We start from the raw sequence: 22,798 nt of genomic DNA on the forward strand, positions 1-22,798 counted from the left end.
TGTTAAAAATATATGCAATAGCTTCATAGACATTATTCCCAATCAAGTCCCAAGTGTCCTTAAAAAAGCCACTAGAGTATCCATCAGGCCCTGGGGCTTTGTCCTTAGGAATGGAGAAGACTGCCTGTTTAACCTCCTCATAGGTGACAGTACTGTTAAGCACTGCAATATGCTCAGGATTGCACACTTTGCCCTAGGTTTGACTTCCTTAGTAGGACTCTTTCTACCAAGCAGATCTTTATAGTAATCTAGGAATGCATTCTGAATGGCATCAGTGTCCTTACAGAGCTGTCCCTCCTGATCTTCAATTTGGATCACCCTATTTCTCAAACATCTCTTCTTAATAGCACAGTGGAAGTAAACTGTATTGCTAACACCCTCTTCCATCCACTGGATTTTTGATTTCGGTTGAAAGAAACTGTCCCTGGCTTTAGTCAAACTTCAATGTTCATTCATGAGGCTCACTTCCTTCTCAATAAGATCATCATTGTGAGCATCAGCAGCAATCTGTACTTGAGTGTCAGCTAATAAATGGGCAACTTGGCTAGTCTTATTCTCAATGTCAGAAAAGCATTCTTTATTCAGAGCTTTGAGACTATACTTTAATTCTTTAAATTTCTTAGCTATGCAAAACATTTTTGTCCCTATCACTGGTTTCTCCCGTACTTCCTACACATTTGATAGGAAGGCAGGGGCACTACTCCACATGTTAAAGTATTTAAAGCTTCTAGCCTTGCCATTGTTTAGTTGCATATTGCTAACCACACAGGGTGTATGATCCAGCAGTCCCTCAGGGTGAAAATGGGCAGCCATATCAGGGAATTTCTCCACCCACTCTTGATTTATTAAAAATCTATCAAGCCTACTATACTTCCTATGCTCAGCATCCTGCTTATTGTTCCAAGTAAAGAACGCACCAGTAGCAGGAATATCAACCATGCCACAGTTACCTAAAAAATTCAAGAACTCCTCCATATCCTCCTGTTTTGTTTGCCCTCCCATCCTCTCATCAGGGTGTATGACAGTATTAAAATCTCCAGCCAGTGCCCAAGGCCCATTGCACTGCAAGGTAAAAGAACTCAACTAGTTCCATAACTCAAGTCTCTCAGTCCCATCATTAAAAGCATAAATCATAGTCAGGTAAAAGATTTGTTGAGAAGCTAGCACAGTAACCTTAACATGTATGAATTGAGGATTGTATTGCAAGATTAAGATATCAAACAAACTTGGTTGCCAGATGAGCCAAACTCTGCCACCCTTATGAGTATGGCAGTTGGTAGTTACACACCAGCCATCAAATTTTTTTTGAGAAATATTACTCACATTTCCAGCATTTATTTTTGTTTCTAATAATCCAAAAAGACCAATATTCTGCTTATTAATAAAACTTCTCACTGTATGTTGTTTATTTACATTATTGAACCCTCGAACATTCCAAAAACTAATGTTATTCATTATTACTGTTTTGGATAGGAGGGTTACCATTATCAACTATCACCATTTGCTGAGTATTTAACCTTTCTGAGTTTTGATCTGATTGACTAGAGTTGCCACTCAGAGGTGCAGTTGTGACACCCTCATTTATTGCGGAAAAGTAAACACATAATTCTAGATAAAAACTGCATGGATATGTTTGTAATAGGTTCATTTGGGTAAAAACCTGTAATTTTTAAAACCTGAACCTGTTATAAAAATATCCAAATGGGAAGGTGTCAAACATGCAAGGTCCAAAATAAACCTCATAAATAAAACATCGCTAAAGTCGCGAAATAAAGTTATACAACCCAAGTATGAAAAAGGGAGACATATGTCCCTAAAAAGTATATGACATAAAAAGTGTTCAAGGGTCACAATAAAATAAAGCCAATCTAGGTCCCAAGGTTACTTTGCTCGCTAGCTCGTCCATGTACCCCATATATGCGTCACCTACCTGTCAATCGCATTTTATACAAATACGAAAGCCACAGTCAGTGGGGAGTAGCTCCGAGTTCTCCCAGCCACGAAATGTCATAATTAATATAACATGTAAACATAAGAATATGAATATGAATAACACATAGCCTTAGCATATAGATGCTAGGCAATCATGCTTATCATGTGAACAAAAATACGACAACACATAGTCCTAGCATGTGAATACTAGACCGACTCATACTACACTATCATGTGAATCACATAACATCCAGGAATCCAAACTCTATCAACCATAGCCGGCTTGCATCTCACCTTCTATGATTCATAGAATCATCAAACAAGAAAGAACAATATATCTAGAGACAGGCATAAGTTATTAGGACAGTCAATAGTCACTCTAAAACTCGAGTCTATACCACGAGGTAAGGTAAACACCCTAGTCCTAAACCTGCGCAGACCTAGCGACATGCGGAAAGTACCGCATCCAAGCCCCATGATCACACACATGAGTACCCCTAAGGAGTCCACTAAAGGGTTGGCTAGTAGTTAAGCTGACCACATACTTCTAAGAGTACGTCAGAAGGTCATGCCCTAACTTGGATATAAGCCCACCAAGCTAAGACACAAAGGCTATTAAGCGGTGAACATATACTCGTCAAAGACTATAAGGGCCTATCTATGACGAACGCCGAAATACTCACCTAGGACCTAGTCCCAGCTTGAATACTTTAGCCCACACCACACTAGACAAGTAGGACACCCAATTAACCATAAGAGGGGCAAAGAGTCCAAACTTGCACACACAAAAGATCATACACACCGTAGCATATGAAAGACTACGCAAGAGCATATTCAGCTGACAATCCAACAATATCTCCAATATCGATAATAATCCAAATTCCAGCTAACCAACAGTACCATAATCCATGAGAACAAGCTAAAATGGCAAAGAGGCAATAAGACTCAAGCATAAGGCATCCAAAGCATCCAACAACCAACATGTGGAATGATAATTACAAATATCAAGGAATCAACATAAAACATCCAATGACAACCAATATCACCTCAAAGACAAACCCTCGACCCGAGTCCCGCGACGGGTCCTCGGTAAAATCGAGGCTGACCGGTTTAAACCTAGTTTGACCAAACTCGTTCGGTCAATCTGTCCCAGCTCAGAGTCTTGGCCTAATTTGGCCCAAATCACAAAATTCATTACAATATCATTTTCATGCACTATTCCAATTTCTATCATGTGAAAGACTATCAACATAAGAAAATATATTCCAACTTACAAAATAACTAATTCCACAAAATTCTCGCATAATAAAATAGCATAAATAACCGTCTCACACAAGGGTAAACTTTTCTATAAATTTTATCGATAAAACGACGTCATTTACGTATACGGACTCCGAATTGAGTGATTCAAGTGGCTAAACCACCTAATTTTTCGACGCCGTTCAATCTGTCATATTTTTGGAAACATTGGAAACCGTCTCGGTCCGGTAGTGACGCGTTCCAGCCAAAACACGGACTTTTCACAACACAAAATTTCTCATCCAAATTTGTTCCAAACAATAATATACAAATGGGTAACATAAACTAAACATAAGCATACTCATCTTACTCCATTCATTCATTTATCAACAAGATCGTCTCAAACAACAACAAACAACAACAAACAACAACAAACAACAAATACAACTACTAATGTGACATTAATTCGTCGAGTAACTCGGAATAGTTACCTTAAGTTAGCAAAGAGACAAGTAATAACTTGAGAAAGCTTCTAAAACCCAAAATTACTCTTCATCTTCAACAACATATGAGTCACCTAACTCATCTCCAAATTCTTCACCTATAAAAACAACAAAAACACAATTATTAAGCTTAAATTCGAAACCCTAAAAAAAGTGTCTTAAACAAAATTTGGGGGAAATGAAAATAAAGCTTACTAGTAGATGAGGATTGGAGAGAGGATTCCGAATATATAATTTTTATGCGATTTGGTGGAGAAATGAAGAAGTTATGGTGGATTTAGGGATTGTAAGGAGGTTATTTTGAGAGGAATTTGGTGTTTGAGAGAAGGAAGTGATAGAATGAGAATTGAGGAAATGAAAGATGAATAGGAGACTCATGGAGGATGGAGGGTGCATGGTTTTGGGTAGGGTGTTTGGGTGAGTTTCAATTGTTTACGTTTTGGTTCGTTTCGACAGAAATTAGAAATATTCGTCGAACGCGATTTCCGAGAAAATTAAAGTTCTTAAACACGATTTTACTACAAGATTAAGTACTCATATGCCCAATATCCAAACTCGTTTACCCAACGACCTTAAGAAATGGGAAAATCCCGATTTTACGACTTTTATCCGAAATCTATTTTATCAAAGGAAAAGGTTTAAATATAGTTTAAATCACTTTTAAACATTTCTAAACTATCAAAAATAATTAAATTTCTTCAAAATAAAATAAGATTATATTTTATCAAATAGATTTTATTTCAAATAAATTAATATTAAATTAAAATAGATTAAAATATTACTTTCAAAATATCATAAAGGTCTTCGAATTTACGGGGTGTTACAATCATCCCTCCTTTTAAGAAGTTTCGTCCCCGAAACTTAGAATAAGGAACATTGTATATATGTAGGTCTATCTCTTTAAAATCAAGTAAACAAAATCTTCAAAATATGGACGTATGAAGTATAAATGTCTTTTCAATGGAACGGAAAATCCTCTTCGGCCGTTCAAGAACATCAACATTCCAAATCAAGGACATAAAAATATATATTTTTACACCAACAAATGAGAAAACCAATTATCGGACGTCTCCAATAACGAGCTTTACCACTCATTGACGTTAAAACCAGTGGAAAACAGTAAAACATTTTCAAAAATTTTTAGTTCGAAACTCTATAAAAAGGATAATAACTCCACTAGCTATGACCAAACTCTAACTACGACTTTTAAACAACTAAGCAAGGACTACTAACGCGAGGGTATTTAAGAGAAGGAGAGGAAACACTCGAAAGGATAGCTTAACTCACAAGAATTGGATAAAGGAACGGAAAGTACCTCACGAGAAGAGTTCGGGATATTTAGCTAACATAGAAGATTCAGGCTCCCAAGTTTCTTCTTCGACATTCCCACAACGCCAAAGGATACGAACTAGGGGCACAACTTTGTTTCTAAGTTGCTTATTTGCTCTTTCGAGGATTCGGATCGGCCTTTCTTCCAAAGCCAAGTTGGGTTCCAAATCTGGGATTTCTTCTTGAATAACATGGCTCGGATCACTAATGTACTTCCTCAACTGAGATACATGGAAGACATTATGAACCTTGCTCAAATTCGGGGGCAACTCCAAACGGTAAGCAACGGGACCAATCTTCTCAAGTACACGGAAAGGTCCAATGTATTTGGGACTCAGCTTTCCTTTCACACCAAAACGTTTCACCTCTTTCATAGGTGATACCTTAAGGAACACTCGATCATCAACCTCAAAGGCAAGTGGTCGACGACGGACATCGGCATAAGATTTCTGTCGGTCTTGAGCGGTTTTCATATGCTCTCGAATGATCTGAACCTGATTGATGGTCTCAGTCACCAAATCGGGTCCCAACACATGAGCATCTTGGACTTGATCCCAACAAACAGGACTACGGCACTTCCTACCGTACAAAGCTTCATAAGGTGACATCTTGATAGAAGAATGATAGCTATTGTTGTAGGAGAATTCGACAAGAGGTAAACATTTCTCCCAAGAAGTGTGGAAGTCTAAAGCACAAGCACAGAGGAGGTCCTCTAAAGTCTGGATAGTCCTCTCGATCCCGCCCATCTCAGTAGCGGCATGAAAAGCGGTACTCATCAGTAGCTTACTACCCATGGCTTCTTGCAAAGCAGTCCAGAAACGGGAACAGAATCTAGGTCATGATCTGAAACTATATCCTTCGGCACTCCATGGTAGCGTACTATCTCCCTCACATAGGCCTCAGCTAGGACATCTAATCTCCACGTCTCTTTGATAGGTATAAACCTAGCACATTTGGTTAATCGATCTACAACCACCCAAACCGCATCTTTTCCGCTAGCAGTCTTAGGTAAAGCCATCACAAAGTCCATGGAGATGGACTCCCATTTCCAAAGGGGAACATCCAAAGGTTGTAGCAAACCCCCGGGTTTCTGATGCTCAATCTTCACTTTCTGACAGGTAAGACACTTGCTAACATACTCTAGGACATCAATCTTCATCCTAGGCCACCAAAACTGTAATCTCAAGTCTTTATACATCTTGTCACCACTAGGATGAATAGAATAAGAAGAAAGGTGAGCCTTATCAAGGATCTTCTTCCTCAACTCGGCTACTCTCGGAACATACATCCTACCTTGGTAACGAAGGTATCCATCACTATCCACCACACAATCCTTAGCTTGCCCAAGTTGGATTTTTACTTGAATGGACTTGAAAGTAGCATCCTCAGGTAGGCAAGTACGGATCTCACGGTAAAAATCGGGTTCTGCACTCAAGGCACTAAGATAGTCAAAGCCCTTCCCAACAAGGCTTATCCCTAACTTTTGAAATTCCGTGGTAAGTTCGTCAGGTAACACACGGATAGTGCTCAAAGAGTGACTAGTCTTCCTACTCAAAGCATCGGCCACCACATTTGCTTTCCCTTCATGATAAATCAACTCGGCATCATAATCATTCACCAACTCTAGCCATCTTCTTTGCCTCATATTCAATTCTTTATGGGTAAAGATACACCTCAAACTCTTATAATCGGTATAAATGCGGCAATGAACCCCAATAAGGTAATGCCACCATGTCTTCAAGGCATGTACCACGGCGGCTAATTCAAGATCATGAGTCGGATAGTTCACCTCGTGAACTCTCAGCTGTCGAGAAGCATAAGCAATAACCCTTCGATTTTGCATCAAGACACAACCTAGGCCATGCTTTGAAGCATCACAATAAACATCGTAGTCCACACCATTCTCAGGTAAGGTTAACACCGGAGCGGTAGTCAACCTAGTCTTCAACTCTAAGAAGGCATTCTCACACTCATCGGTCCACACATACTTAGACTCCTTCTTCAACAATTGAGTCATCGGTCTAGCTAACTTAGAGAAATCTTTCACGAATCGACGGTAATAACCCGCCAAACCGAGAAAGCTTGAATCTCATCACATTTTTCGGACTCTTCCAATCAACAACGGCCTCAATCTTAGAAGGATCTACCATAATACCATCTTTGGATATGACATGTCCGAGAAAAGTAACTTGATGCAACCAAAATTCACATTTCGAGAACTTAGCATACCACTTTTGACGATGTAGAATGTCTAAGATGATACGGAGGTGTAGGGCATGTTCTTCATCATTCTTTGAGAAAATCAAGATATCATCAATGAACACCACCACACACTTATCGAGGTACTCACTAAAGGTACGATTCATTTGATCCATGAAGATAGGCGGAGCATTAGTCAATCCGAAAGGCATCACTTTAAATTCGAAATGACCATATCTCGTCTTTGAAAGCGATCTTAGGAATATCGGACTCACGAACCGGAATTTGATGATAACCCGATCGGAGGTCAATCTTGGAAAAATTAGAAGCACCACGCAATTGGTCAAAGAGATCATCAATTCGTGGAAGCGGATACTTGTTCTTGATTGTCACACGATTGAGTTCACGATAATCAATGCAAAGTCGCATAGATCCATCCTTTTTCTTCACAAAGAGGACGGGGAACCCCAAGGAGAAGCACTAGGCCTAATAAAGCCTTTCTCAATCAAGTCATCAAGTTGAACTCTCAACTCCTTCAATTCGGAAGGTGCCATACGATAAGGAGCTTTAGCAATAGGACCGGTTCCGGGAACTAGATCGATGGAGAATTCAACATCTCTTTCAGGAGGAATCCCGGGTAATTCATCGGGAAATACATCCGGAAATTCACAAACAATGGGAACATCCTTCAAGGGAGGAAGAGAAGGAGAATTAGAAGTAGTCACTACACATAGAAATGCTTGATGAACCTTCTTCAACGCATTGACCATTTTCATGGCCGAGATCAACTTCACAGCAGTTTGCTTTCTAACTCCTTGATAAGATACGCGAGTACCCAAAGGGCTTTTAAGAACAATCTTTTGTTCTCGACATTCAAATCGAGCATGGTAAGTAGATAACCAATCCATGCCCAAAATAACAACAAACTCCTCAAGTGGAAATCGAAGGAGATTAGCCGGGAAAATAGATTCCGCTATCGATATAGGAACATCCGAATAAAAATAAGAACAAGAGAAGATGTCGCCGGAGGGTAAAGATATTTATGTACTATCTCCAAGTGAAGGTTCAAGAGGTAACTTGTCGGAGAATTTCATCGATATAAATGACAAAGAAGCACCGGTATGAAATAAAACCAAACAAGGGACATCAAATATTAAGAACGTACCAGTGACTATGTCTGGGTGTGCCTCAGCCTCAGCACGGCTCATCACAAAGATGCGACCTCTCGGCCTCTCAGGAACAGCAGGAGTAGTAGTAGTCTTCTTCTCAGGACACTCATTAGCCTTGTGTCCAGGCTTGTTGCAAGAGAAGCACACAATTTGCTTATCAAAGCAACGAATTCCGGGATGCAAAGGCTTCTTACAATGATAGCACATACGACCCTTAGGATTTTTGTCGTTGCTAGGAGATAGAACACGAGCACCTTGATTTGCTTGTCCACTCGGAATAAACCTCTTCTTGTTAGGATAAGAGGGGGAAGAAGTAGGCACAAAGGGTCTAGAAGGAGCAACATAAGGCCTAGAAGTGGAGTAGAGTGGCCTCTTGCCAAGGGAAGTATGAGAAGCATGAGCCTCTTCATCAATAGCCCGAATAGAGCTCTCGGCCCATAATGCATCATCATAGATTGAGACAAAGGAAGTAGAATCCCTACGGATCAAGCTCTTAAGCTTTGGAGTAAGCTTGTCAAGGTAAAAGAAAGCCTTTTCTTCTTCATTTTTGACAAGTCTAGAAGCATAGTGAGCAAGTTCGTTGAACTTGTCGGTAAAAAACTTGACAGAAAAGGCTTCCTTGCTTCAAATTCATAAACTCTTTAAGCCTTTGTTGTTTCAGCTCTTTTGGATAGAACCTAGCCTCAACTAGATCCTTAAAGCGATCCCAACCAAAACCAGGCTCAAGAGTGGAAGTAGGACTAGTCATGGTCCACCATCTATCAGCTTCTTTCACAAGGAAGTGAGAAGCCAATTTCACCTTGTCTTCTTCACGAACATCATACAAGGCAAAGCTTTTCTCCAATTCACGAAAACATTCGGTGAGTGCCACCGGGTCTACTTCACCACCATAAGTTTGAGTCTTGTTTCGAGTCAATTGACTTGCCACCCAAGTGTAAGAACCAGGTCTTTCACCTTCTGGAAACTGAGGAGGAGGAGGAGGAGGAGGTTGGTTTTGTTGGTTTTGTTGTATGTCTTGCTGGTTCTGGAGAATCTGAGTAAGAGCTTGTAAGATTGCATTATCAACGTTTCTTGTAGGAGCCATCTTGCAAAAGAGAACACTAATTAGCACCTAATAAATAGCAATCACAAAGAGACTACAACATAAGGTCCTAAGTCTACCCATCCTACCCATCTCTCGAGTTTATTATTTGAAGGTCAAGTTATTTATATTGGGGTGCACAACGTGCGTCGGGAGCAAATATGCTCGATACCAACCGTGACACCCTCATTTAATGCGGAAAAGTAAACACATAATTCTAGATAAAAACTGCATGGATATATTTGTAATAGGTTCATTTGGGTAAAAACCTGTAATTTTTAAAACCTGAACCTGTTATAAAAATATCCAAATGGGAAGGTGTCAAACATGCAAGGTCCAAAATAAACCTCATAAATAAAACATCGCTAAAGTCGCGAAATAAAGTTATACAACACAAGTATGAAAAAGGGAGACATATGTCCTTAAAAAGTATATGACATAAAAAGTGTTCAAGGGTCACAATAAAATAAAGCCAATCTAGGTCCCAAGGTTACTTTGCTCGCTAGCTCGTCCATGTACCCCATATATGCATCACCTACCACAATCACATTTTATACAAATACGAAAGCCACGGTCGGTGGGGAGTAACTCCGAGTTCTCCCGACCACGAAATGTCATAATTAATATAACATGTAAACATAAGAATATGAATATGAATAACACATAGCCTTAGCATATAGATGCTAGACAATCATGCTTATCATGTGAACAACAATACGACAACACATAGTCCTAGCATGTGAATACTAGACCGACTCATACTACACTATCATGTGAATCACATAACATCCAGGAATCCAAACTCTATCAACCATAGCCGGCTTGCATCTCACCTTCTATGATTCATAGAATCATCAAACAAGAAAGGACAATATATCTAGAGACAGGCATAAGTTCTTAGGACAGTCAATAGTCACTCTGTAACTCGAGTCTATACCACGAGGTAAGGTAAACACCCTAGTCCTAAACCTGCGCAGACCTAGCGACATGCGGAAAGTACCGCATCCAAGACCCATGATCACACACATGAGTACCCCTAAGGAGTCCACCAAAGGGTTGGCTAGTACTTAAGCTGACCACATACTTCTAAGAGTACGTCAGAAGGTCTTGCCCTAACTTGGATATAAGCCCACCAAGCTAAGACACAAAGGCTATTAAGCGGTGAACATATACTCGTCATAGACTATAAGGGCCTATCTATGACGAAGGCCGAAATACTCACCTAGGACCTAGTCCCAGCTTGAATACTTTAGCCCACACCACACTAGACAAGTAAGACACCCAATTAACCATAAGAGGGGCAAAGAGTCCAAACTTGCACACACAAAAGATCATACACACCCTAGCATATGAAAGACTACGCAAGAGCATATTCAGCTGACAATCCAACAATATCTCCAATATCAATAATAATCCAAATTTCAGCTAACCAACAGTACCATAATCCCTGAGAACAAGCTAAAATGTCAAAGAGGCAATAAGACTCAAGCATAAGGCATCCAAAGCATCCAACAACCAACATGTGGAATGATAATTACAAATATCAAGGAATCAACATAAAACATCCAATGACAACCAATATCACCTCAAAGACAAACCCTCGACCCGAGTCCCGCGACGGGTCATCGGTCAAATCGAGGCTGACCGGTTTAAACCTAGTTTGACCAAACTCGTTCGGTCAATCTGGCCCAGCTCAGAGTCTTGGCCTACTTTGGCCCAAATCACAAAATTCATTACAATATCATTTTCATGCACTATTCCAATTTTTATCATGTGAAAGACTATCAACATAAGAAAATATATTCCAACTTACAAAATAACTAATTCCAAAAAATTCTCGCATAATAAAATAGCATAAATAACCGTCTCACACAAGGGTAAACTTTTCTATAAATTTTATCGATAAAACGACGCCATTTACTCATACGGACTCCGAATTGAGTGATTCAAGTGGCTAAACCACCTAATTTTTCGACGCCGTTCAATCTGTCATATTTTTGGAAACATTTGAAACCGCCTCGGTCCGGTACTGACGGGTTCCAGCCAAAACACGGACTTTTCACAACACAAAATTTCTCATCCAAATTTGTTCCAAACAATAATATACAAATGGGTAACATAAAGTAAACATAAGCATACTCATCTTACTCCATTCATTCATTTATCAACAAGATCGTCTCAAACAACAACAAACAACAACAAACAACAACAAACAACAAATACAACTACTAATGTGACATTAATTCGTCGAGTAACTCGGAATAGTTACCTTAAGTTAGCAAAGAGACAAGTAATAACTTAAGAAAGCTTCTAAAACCCAAAATTACTCTTCATCTTCAACAACATATGAGTCACCTAACTCATCTTCAAATGCTTCACCTATAAGAACAACAAAAACACAATTAAAAAGCTTAAATTCGAAACCCTAAAAAAAGTGTCTTAAACAAAATTTGGGGGAAATGAAAATAAAGCTTACTAGTAGATGAGGATTGAAGAGAGGATTCCTAATATATAATTTTTATGCGATTTGGTGGAGAAATGAAGAAGTTATGGTGGATTTAGGGATTGTAAGGAGGTTATTTTGAGAGGAATTTGGTGTTTGAGAGAAGGAAGTGATAGAATGAGAATTGAGGAAATGAAAGATGAAGAGGAGACCCATGGAGGATGGAGGGTGCATGGTTTTGGGTAGGGTGTTTGGGTGAGTTTCAATTGTTTACGTTTTTAGTTCGTTTAAATGAAATTAGAAATATTCGTCGAACGCGATTTCCGAGAAAATTAAAGTTCTTAAACACGATTTTACTAAAAGATTAAGTACTCATATGCCCAATATCCAAACTCGTTTACCCAACGACCTTAAGAAATGGGAAAATCCCGATTTTACGACTTTTATCCGAAATCTATTTTATCAAAGGAAAAGGTTTAAATATAGTTTAAATCACTTTTAATCATTTCTAAACTATCAAAAATAATTACATTTCTTCAAAATAAAATAAGATTATATTTTATCAAATAGATTTTATTTCAAATAAATTAATATTAAATTAAAATAGATTAAAATATTACTTTTAAAATATAATAAAGGTCTTCGAATTTACGGGGTGTTACAGCAGTGATCTCCTGTGACTGAATTGGTTTGGCAGTAGTAGATGTAGTCACCTTTTTTCCAGGAGAACCTATAGCTGCAGTCAACACAGGGTATTCAGATTCAGAGAGCTTACTAGCAGTTGCAGCTGGTTTTAGTATGCTTACTTTACTTTTTCTTAGTTTTATATGGTTTATTAGTAAGCATTAAGTTTGTTTTGATAAGTTGTGTACATTTACTTATAAATTAAATTATGTCATGTGTTTTTTTTACAAATAATAATTCATCCTATGCTTGTGTTGTCATGAAATCATAATGTTTTGTATCTGTGGTTGTTAATATATTTTTGACCTAGTGCCCGTTCAGGGATTACACATTAGGTGTAATTCTTGAATAGTCCCCGTTTTGGGACTGTCTTTGAATCTTTATGCCATTTAGGTGGTAAATACTCATTTTTTTCTTGATTGTTTTGAGACAAAATTTGGTTGACATTTCTTGTAATGTTCCCTGAATACATATGTAGAGTGAGAATTCAGTCTACATAATGTATTTGGAGAACTGTAAGGAAGTGCTGCCGAATTTTTGTCTCATTACAATCAAGAAAAAAATTAGTATTTACTAATGGTATGAAAGATTCAAGGATGGGTTTAAGTTAGAGAGATATGGACCCCAATACATAATGTATTTTTTTGCAGGTTGTTGTTGTTGTTGTTGTTGTTGTTGTTGTTGTTGTTGTTGTTGTTGTTGTTGTTGTTGTTGTTGTTGCTATTGTTGTTGTTGCTGTTGTTGCTGTTGTTGTTGTTGTTGTTGTTGTTGTTGTTGTTGTTGTTGTTGTTGTTGTTGTTGTTGTTGTTGTTGTTGTTGTTGTTGTTGTTGTTGTTGTTGTTGTTGTTGTTGGTAGTGGTGGCGGTGTTGGTGTTGTCGTCCTAAGAATATGGATATGAGTGTTGTTACCATTTTTCTCAATAATTGTTATTTGCCAACATATATGTAGATTTGCAATGAAGAGATTAGAACGAAACTGGATGTATGAAAAGTTGGATTCCAATAAAAAATTAAGGAAGGAATTCGTAATAGGGGTTGATAAATTCATTGATTATGTTAAGTAACAAGACGAATTCATTAGAAGTAAAGAAATTAGGTGTCCATGTACTAAGTACAAAAATAAAAAGTATTTAGTTGAATAAGAAGTACGAAAACTGTAACACCCCCATACTCCAAGTGCCTTACCAGGACCACTCAGGTATGAAGACATTACCATCTCGGTTACCCGAGGCAATGATAATCAAACAACAATAAAGAAACAACATTTATTATAAATAGTTTAACGAATAGTTACAATCCTTGAAACCAACTAAAAGTGCGATACATTATTCTCAAATGACTGTCTAACTGAAAAGTAAATAAACTAAGGCTACAGCGGAAGACTCCTATCGTCATGTCGTGGCATCCCGGCTATCCCAAGATACTCATCTCAATACCTCGCTCAATATCCGCTCACCATCCCGAATGGATCACCGCAGTTTACAAAACAACACCGGTCGATTAAATCACACAATCAACATAAATAACAATAATAAGATAAACAGACAGCTGAACTGTCACACACACACACACACACCACCAACTCCCATCACCTCAATACTTGATCGTCCACCGGACCCCACAAATGGGGGACCGTAGCCGTTCCCACCTAAGCCCCGCTCATCATACCGAGCGATAACCCTGTCCCATTAATGTGCACATCCCCCTCCGTGGCGGGTTCCACGAAGGGCGAAACTAGGGCGTGAAGTCACTCCCGCAAGTGACCCCACTCACCGAGAACGCATCTCGAGAACCATCAACAAAGAATCACAACCACAAACACAAAGACAATCATCACATCAAACAACTAACTACAGCACATCACCAATATCCCATTATGGGACTAATACCGAGTAGGAAATCCTACCTGAAAGCACAACAAGCGACGGTATCTACAAAAAGTATCAAAACGCCTCTTCTACGAATCCTCCTCCTATCACATAACACATAGAGACTACACATCACATACTACACACAAAACCCCCAATCCTTAAATTAGGGTTTAACCAATCTTAACAAAGCATTATAAAAATTATGTTAAAAGCTTACCCTTGACGCAAGGAACTCAACGATACGAACTACGACAAGAACTGACCGTCTGAACTCCGGGAATTGCTAAGAATACGATTAGGAAGATGAAGTGGCTGCTTTCTCTCTTAAACAGGGTTTTAGGTTTGGTAAAAGTGATTTAAAACAATGACGATTATGTTTAAATACCTTAATCGCATAATTAACAAAACCCAAGAAAACTCCCCGTAAAACCGGACACTCGATCGAGTACCCAAGGTACTCGATCGAGTACCCTCCTACTCGATCGAGTACCCCACTACTCGATCGAGTACCCAACAGTCGAAACTATTTTATTTCGCAACTTACCCTTACTCGACAGAGTAAGGGCTACTCGATAGAGTACCCCAAGACATATAAATACGGAGTATTACAGTCTTCCCTCCTTAAAAGGAACTTCGTCCCCGAAGTTCAAACCACTACCAAACAAAGGTACTCCCACAACATTCCCGACTCAAAAGCCAAACAAAATTTTAACATAACATAAAACATGATACTAACCCAACTCATCCCGACAAACATACCGACACTACCTATAAAAGGTGTATAAAACTCTTAAAACTGCTCGCGATCATCTCCTACCCCCCTAAAAGAAACAAGGTTACGTCCCCGTAACCATACATACCTGATCAAAAAGGAAAGGGTAACGCTCTTTCATGATATCCTCTGCCTCCCATGTAGCTTCCTCAGTCTCGTGGTTAGACCAGAGGATCTTAAGCAAAATTGTCTCACCACTCCTAGTCTTCCTAACCTTTCGGTCTAGAATCTGCTTAGGCACCTCCAGATATGATAAAGACTCATCTAGCTCTAAGCTCTCTACCTCCAACACATGTGACGGGTCACTCACATACTTCCGCAGCTGCGATACATGAAACACATTATGCACTCTCTCCAACGCAGCTGGTAAAGCCAAACGATAAGCAACTTCCCCAACTCGCTCTAAGATCTCATAAGGCCCTATAAACTTCTGACTTAACTTGCCTTTCTTCCCAAATCTCATAACTCCACGCATCGAAGACACTTTCAGAAGAACCTTGTCCCCAACTTGAAACTCTATGTCCCGACGATGTAGATCTGCATAACTCTTTTGTCGATCCTGGGCTGATCTCATCCGTTCCCTGATCATCTTAATCTGTTCCACCATCTCGTGCACCATCTCTGGTCCTAAAACCACTGCCTCAGCACTATCGTTCCAACAGATTGGACTCCTACATCTCCTCCCATACAAAGCCTCAAACGGTGCCATACCAATACTGGTGTGATAGCTGTTGTTGTAAGAAAACTCTATCAAGTCCAACCTCTGCTCCCAGCTACCACCAAAATCCATCACACAAGCTCGCAACATATCCTCAAGAGTCTTAATTGTTCTCTCGATCTGTCTGTCAGCGCGGGATGAAATCTCAGTACTCATCTTCAAAGCTGTTCCCAACGATTCCTGCAACTCCTTCCAAAACCTTGATATAAACCTCGCATCTCTGTCAGACACTATGTCCTTAGGGACTCCATGTAACTTAAGCACGTTCTTTCGATAGGCCATAGCCAATTGTGCCTTAGTCCATGTATCTTTCATTGGAACAAAGTGAGCTGACTTGGTCAGACGATCCACTATCACCCAAATCATGTTGTTACCTTGTTGACTCTTAGGCAAACCCACAATGAAATCCATGGAAATGGATTCCCACTTCCACTCAGGCACCTCTAAAGACTGAATCTTACCTTGTGGTCTTCTCTGTTCCCCTTTAACTCTTTGGTAGGTCAAACAACGGGACACAAATTCAGCTGTCTCTTTCTTCATCCCAGGCCACCAAAACATTTTCTTCAAATCCTTGTATAGCTTGTCTCCACCTGGATGAACTAAGTATGGTGTGCAATGCGCCTCTGTCATGATCGTCTTTTTCAACTCCTCATCATTAGGAACACACCACTTACCATCAAACCTCAAACTACCATCTGTATGAATAGAAAACCGGGACACTGTCCCTTTCTCTACTCCAGCTCTCCACTCCACTATCTTAGGATCCAAAGCCTGTTTATCCCGAATATCATCATAAAACTCAAGCTGTACTGTCATATCGCCCATGGCATCTCCTTTCTGCATCATATGTATCCCAAAGCTCGCTACCTCATCCCTCAGCCTCATCAAAGATAGAGCTGTACACAAGGAATGTACACTCTTCCTACTCAATGCATCAGCTACAACGTTGGCCTTCCCTTCATGGTAGATGATTTCCATGTCGTAGTCGCCAATCAACTCCATCCACCTCCTCTGTCTCATGTTCAACTCCTTCTGCGTGAAGATGTACTTAAGACTCTTGTGATCAGAAAATACCTTAATGATTGCTCCATAAAGGTAATGTCTCCAAATCTTGAGAGCAAACACCACTGCACCCAACTCCAGATCATGGGTAGGGTAGTTCTCCTCATAAGGCTTCAATTGCCTAGAAGCATAGGCAATCACTTTACCATTCTGCATCAACACACATCCCAACCCATTCTTCGAGGCATCCGTATAAACCTCAAAATTCTCGCTCCCTTCAGTAATGCGAGGACAGAGCCGTGGTCAAACGCTCCTTTAATGTTTGGAACGCCGTCTCACAACTCTCATCCCAACGAAACCTGTTCTCTTTCCTCATCAACGCTGTCATCGGTCTAGCTATCTTGGAGAAATCTTTCACGAACCGTCTGTAGTATCCAGCTAAACCCAAGAAACTCCTAACCTCAGCAACATTCTTCGGTGCTTCCCACTTTGTCACTGCCTCAATCTTCGTCGGATCCACAGCTACCCCATCTTTAGAGATTACATGCCCCAGGAAAGCAACTTTCTCTAACCAGAACTCATAATTGGACAGCTTAACATACAACTCATGATCCCTCAAAGTCTGCAATACGATCCTCAGATGCTCCTCATGCTCCTCCTTAGTCTTAGAGTAGACTAAGATATCATCGATAAACACTACTACAAACTGGTCCAAGAACTGTCTGAAGATTCTATTCATCAAATCCATAAACACTGCCGGCGCATTAGACAACCCAAACGGCATCACCACATACTCATAATGGCCATACCTTGACGTGAAAGCTGTCTTTGGTATATCCATCTCTCTAATCTTCACCTGATGGTACCCCGACCTCAAATCAATCTTAGAAAAGACTGTTGCACCGCTCAGCTGATCAAACAGGTCATCTATCCTTGGCAAAGGATACTTGTTCTTTATCGTCACACGGTTCAGCTCCCTGTAATCTATGCTTAGCCTCAAACTCCCATCTTTCTTCTTCACGAAAAGAACTGGTGCTCCCCAAGGCGATACACTTGGTCTAATGTATCCCTTATCTATCAGATCATCCAACTGCTTCCTAAGCTCCTCCATCTCCTTAGGACCCGTACGGTACGGTGCCTTTGAGATTGGCCCCGTCCCTGGCTTCAACTCTACGGTGAAATCTATCTCCCTCTTCGGTGGCAACCCCGGAATCTCCTCTGGAAAAACATCTGCAAACTCTCCCACCACTGGTTTCTCATCAACTGTCGGACTCTCTATCCGGTCATCTCTCACATGACACAAGATCAACGGACATCCCTTCTTCAGATAAGACTTCAAGGTGACAGCTGCAATCAACTTAACTTTGGGTTTGACTAGAAACCCACGATAAGACACACTAACACCCTTAGGACCTCGTAAGGATACTTTCTTTTGATGACAGTCTATCTTAGCTTTATACTTTCCTAACCAATCCATCCCCACTATCATCTCAAAACCATTAAAAGGAAACTCTAGCAAGTCTACAGGGAAATCAACTTGCCCAACTATCAAAGATACATCCCTAAACAACCTCCCACACGATACAGACTCACCCGAAGGTATGAAAACTTGCTCACTAACAGACTCATATACTCTCAAACCCAACTGTTTAACATGACTCGAAGACACAAACGGCTGAGAAGCCCCCGAATCAAACAAAACAAACGTAGGAATACCGTTAACAAGGAATGTACCGGTGATAACGTGCGCATCCTCCTCCGCTGCCTTCTTCTCCATCATGAACAACTTGCCATCGGTCTTCGCCCACCTCCCCGGACAAGATCTTGGCGATGCGGTCGGCTTAGCACCCGACCCTTGATTGTTGTTGTTGTTCGTCGGTGTCTTCGATAAGAATTACCGCCGTTGCGGTTGCCTCCACTCTGTAACTCGACTTCCCGGTTTGGCCATGATCCAGCCCGGTGCATTTGCTTGCGAAGCTCTGTGCAGGTCTCTGAAAAGATCCCGGTGCGCTCGTGCACTCATGTCTCTTGTGGCCTACACCACCACAACCAAAGCAGGTCACTCCCCAACTATTACTCACACTCCCACGGCCACGCCCAAAGGAAGCCCCAACACTAAACCCAGACCCAGCAGAAAATCCCTTAGACTGATTGTGGTTGCCTTTCTTGTGATTCGATTGGCCACCACCCTCGCCCTCAGACTTCCTCTTCTCACCACCTGACCTCTCCTGAGCCATCTCCACCAACCTCTTAGCTCTTCCAGCCCTCTCATAAGCTTCCTAAACATCGGTAAGGATCCCCACGGGTAACTTATCCATAATCGTGGTAGTCAACCCTCTTTCAAACCTCAATGCCAGGTTCTCCTCACTCAAACCCATATCCTCGGATACCTGGACTTCTCATTGAACTGTCGTAGTACTCAGCTACCGACATCTCAAATGGTCATCTTAAACTTATCAAACTCTTCCCTCAACTTACTCCTCACATGCTCCGTTACGAACTCCTTCCTCACAGCCCTACGAAACTCCTCCCAAGGTATAGCGGGTAAGCCTTGGTTGGTGTATATCTCCTTAGCACTCACCTTCACCGAATCCCACCACCACTGCCTGCCGCCTCCCTCGGATAGAACGCAGCCTGTTCCACTCTCATCTCATCAGGACAATGAACCAAGTCTAAGATGTTCTCCATCTCTCTCAGCCAACTATCAAGAAGGTTAGGTTCCCCAACCCCCTTGTATTCCTTCGGGTTAAACCTTGCAATGTAGAGGCTGATTTTAGAATGATCAACCTCCTTCTCCTTACTCTTATCCTTGTCCTCATTCACTCTCTTCAGGGTCTCAGTAAGAGCATCCTGGTGCTCTAACATCTTAACGATGTCATCCACGGTCATAAGCTCAGCTCTCGCGTATAAAGCAGTTCTCTTGGGCGGCATCTTGAAACTATGCATATATAAGAAAAGGGGTAGATATGAACATACGTACTAAACTTCAAAACACGAAGACGCGACCCCCAGAACCTACTCGATCGAGTTCCCAAACCCACTCGATCGATTAACGGGCTACTCGATCGAGTGCCCCACGTACTCGATCGAGTACCCAAACTCCAGAACCAAACAGACCTTCTGATCTCTTTCCTACTCGATCGAGTATCTAGGCTACTCGATCGAGTGACCCCCTACTCGATCGAGTACCCCTAGTTACTCGATCGAGTGCCCCAAAACTCGATTCTGGACTCAAAATCGCCAAAAACCCACCCGATCGAGTCAGTCTCACTCGATCGAGTAACACTAATTCGTAAAAGCTACCCGCATGTTACGTCATATGCTAACATGTTAAACTTTATAAATCACATATTATATCATAACGATCATGCTATTAATTGCCACGTTGTAAAACATTCAACATGCTATCATATCATCAACAGTTTCTATATATCATCACTTTCCTTTCACCTTCTCAACTTCCAACTTCGAACATCCAACAATCAACACATTCCATCAAATTTGTAAACAAGTTAACCAAACACACATACAACTCGACAAACACTTCCCCCATGTGACCGGTTCAAAGTTGTAGGGCGACCCCCGCGACTTTAGGACGTCTCCCAAGCCTTTGCACTAGCTCCTACAACTTTTACCCCGGGTTCATTTTAATTGACTCCCTATGTTCATTAAGTTCATTGGTTACAGGTTTCAGGATTGTCGCTCTGATACCATTTGTAACACCCCCATACTCCAAGTGCCTTACCAGGACCACTCAGGTATGAAGACATTACCATCTCGGTTACCCGAGGCAATGATAATCAAACAACAATAAAGAAACAACATTTATTATAAATAGTTTAACGAATAGTTACAATCCTTGAAACCAACTAAAAGTGCGATACATTATTCTCAAATGACTGTCTAATCGAAAAGTAAATAAACTAAGGCTACAAATGGAAGACTCCTATCATCATGTCGTGGCATCCCAGCTATCCCAATACTCATCTCAATACCTGCTCAATATCTGCTCACCATCCCCGAATGGATCACCGCAGTTTACAAAACAACACCGGGTCGATCTAATCACACAATCAACATAGATAACAATAATAAGATAAACAGACAAATGAACCGTCACACACACACACACACACCACCAACTCCCATCACCTCAATACGATCGTCCACCGAACCCATTACACAGCCGGGGGGACCGCAGCCGTTCCCACCTAAGCCCCGCTCATCATACCGAGCGATAACCCTGTCCCATTAATGTGCACATCCCCTCCCGTGGCGGGTTCCACGAAGGGCGAAACTAGGGCGTGAAGTCACTCCCGCAAGTGACCCCACTCACCGAGAACGCATCTCGAGAACCATCAACAAAGAATCACAACCACAAACACAAGACAATCATCACATCAAATAACTAACTACAAAGACATCACCAATATCCCATTATGGGACTAATACCGAGTAGGAAATCCTACCCGAAAGCACAACAAGCGAGACGGTATCTACAAAATGTATCAAAACGCCTCTTCTACGAATCCTCCTCCTATCACATAACACATAGAGACTACACATCACATACTACACACAAAACCCCAATCCCTAAATTAGGGTTTAACCAATCTTAACAAAGCATTATAAAAATTATGTTAAAAGCTTACCCTTGACGCAAGGAACTCAACGATACGAACTACGACAAGAACTGACCGTCTGAACTCCGGGAATTGCTAAGAATGCGATTAGGAAGATGAAGTGGCTGCTTTCTCTCTTAAACAGGGTTTTAGGTTTTGTAAAAGTGATTTAAAACAATGACGATTATGTTTAAATACCTTAATCGCATAATTAACAAAACCCGAGAAAACTCCCCGTAAAACCGGACACTCGATCGAGTACCCAAGGTACTCGATCGAGTACCCCCTTACTCGATCGAGTACCCCAGCTACTCGATCGAGTACCCAACAGGTCAGAAACTATTTTATTTCGCAACTTACCCTTACTCGACAGAGTAAGGGCTACTCGATAGAGTACCCCAAGACATATAAATACGGAGTATTACAAAAACACCTTGGTCTAAAGGGTTTTTGTGACAACTATTATGATTTGGTGTGTCACAAAGATAAATATCCCGTTGAGGAAGAGGAAATGGCAATGCCCTCTGACAATCCTTATCGGGATATGGTAGAGGATGCGTTGCGCGATATCATTGATCAAATTAGGGAAGAAGCTCTTAATGCTGAGGTGGTTGATGAATCTCCAAATCCCAATGTATTAGCCTTTTTTCAAATGTGAAAACGTGCCGAGCAACCTGTCTACGAAAGATGTCGACTCTCATTGCTACAGTCAGTTGCAAGGCTTGTCACTCTCAAATGTGAATTCAACTTAGCCCATAGATGTGTAGATGGTTTCACGTCATTTATGGGAGACCTTCTTCCTCAAAACCATGTTTTGATGCGTAACTTCTATGAAACCAAAAATGTTCTCAAAGCTCTTCAACTTCCTCATGAAAAGATAGATGCATGTTTTAATGGATGTATGCTTTTTTGGATGGACGCCGCTCTTCTTGACAAGTGTAGAAAATGTGGTAGAGCTAGGTACAAAAGTGCAACGAATGGAAATGGCAAAAGGGTCCCCGAAAATTTCATAAATGATTTCCCAATAGGGCCACGTTTGCAACGAATTTATGCCACAAAACACCTCGTGGAACAAATGCGTTGGCATTATGAAAGCCCCCGTGTTAGTGGGACAATGTCTCATCCAAGTGACAGTGAGGCTTGGAAACATTTTGATCGCCTTTATCCTTCTTTTGCATCTGAGTCTCGGAATGTTAGACTTGGACTTTGCACCGATGGTTTCTCAGGTTTTGGT

The 22,798-nt window shown here is 40.8% G+C and overlaps 1 protein-coding gene across 1 annotated transcript in view; it reads left to right on the forward strand.

The window, feature by feature from the left end:
- Positions 1 to 22,639: 22,639 nt before the first annotated feature.
- The window catches only part of LOC141652515 (uncharacterized), a 28,483-nt gene continuing 28,324 nt past the window's right edge, over positions 22,640 to 22,798 (forward strand). Inside the window, exon 1 of the mRNA XM_074460033.1 lies at positions 22,640 to 22,790. Coding sequence (XP_074316134.1) covers positions 22,640 to 22,790 — 151 coding nt within the window. The remainder of the gene's footprint in view (positions 22,791 to 22,798) is intronic.

The sequence above is a fragment of the Silene latifolia genome, chromosome 1 (genome assembly GCF_048544455.1).
Source record: "Silene latifolia isolate original U9 population chromosome 1, ASM4854445v1, whole genome shotgun sequence".
Lineage (NCBI taxonomy): Eukaryota > Viridiplantae > Streptophyta > Magnoliopsida > Caryophyllales > Caryophyllaceae > Silene > Silene latifolia.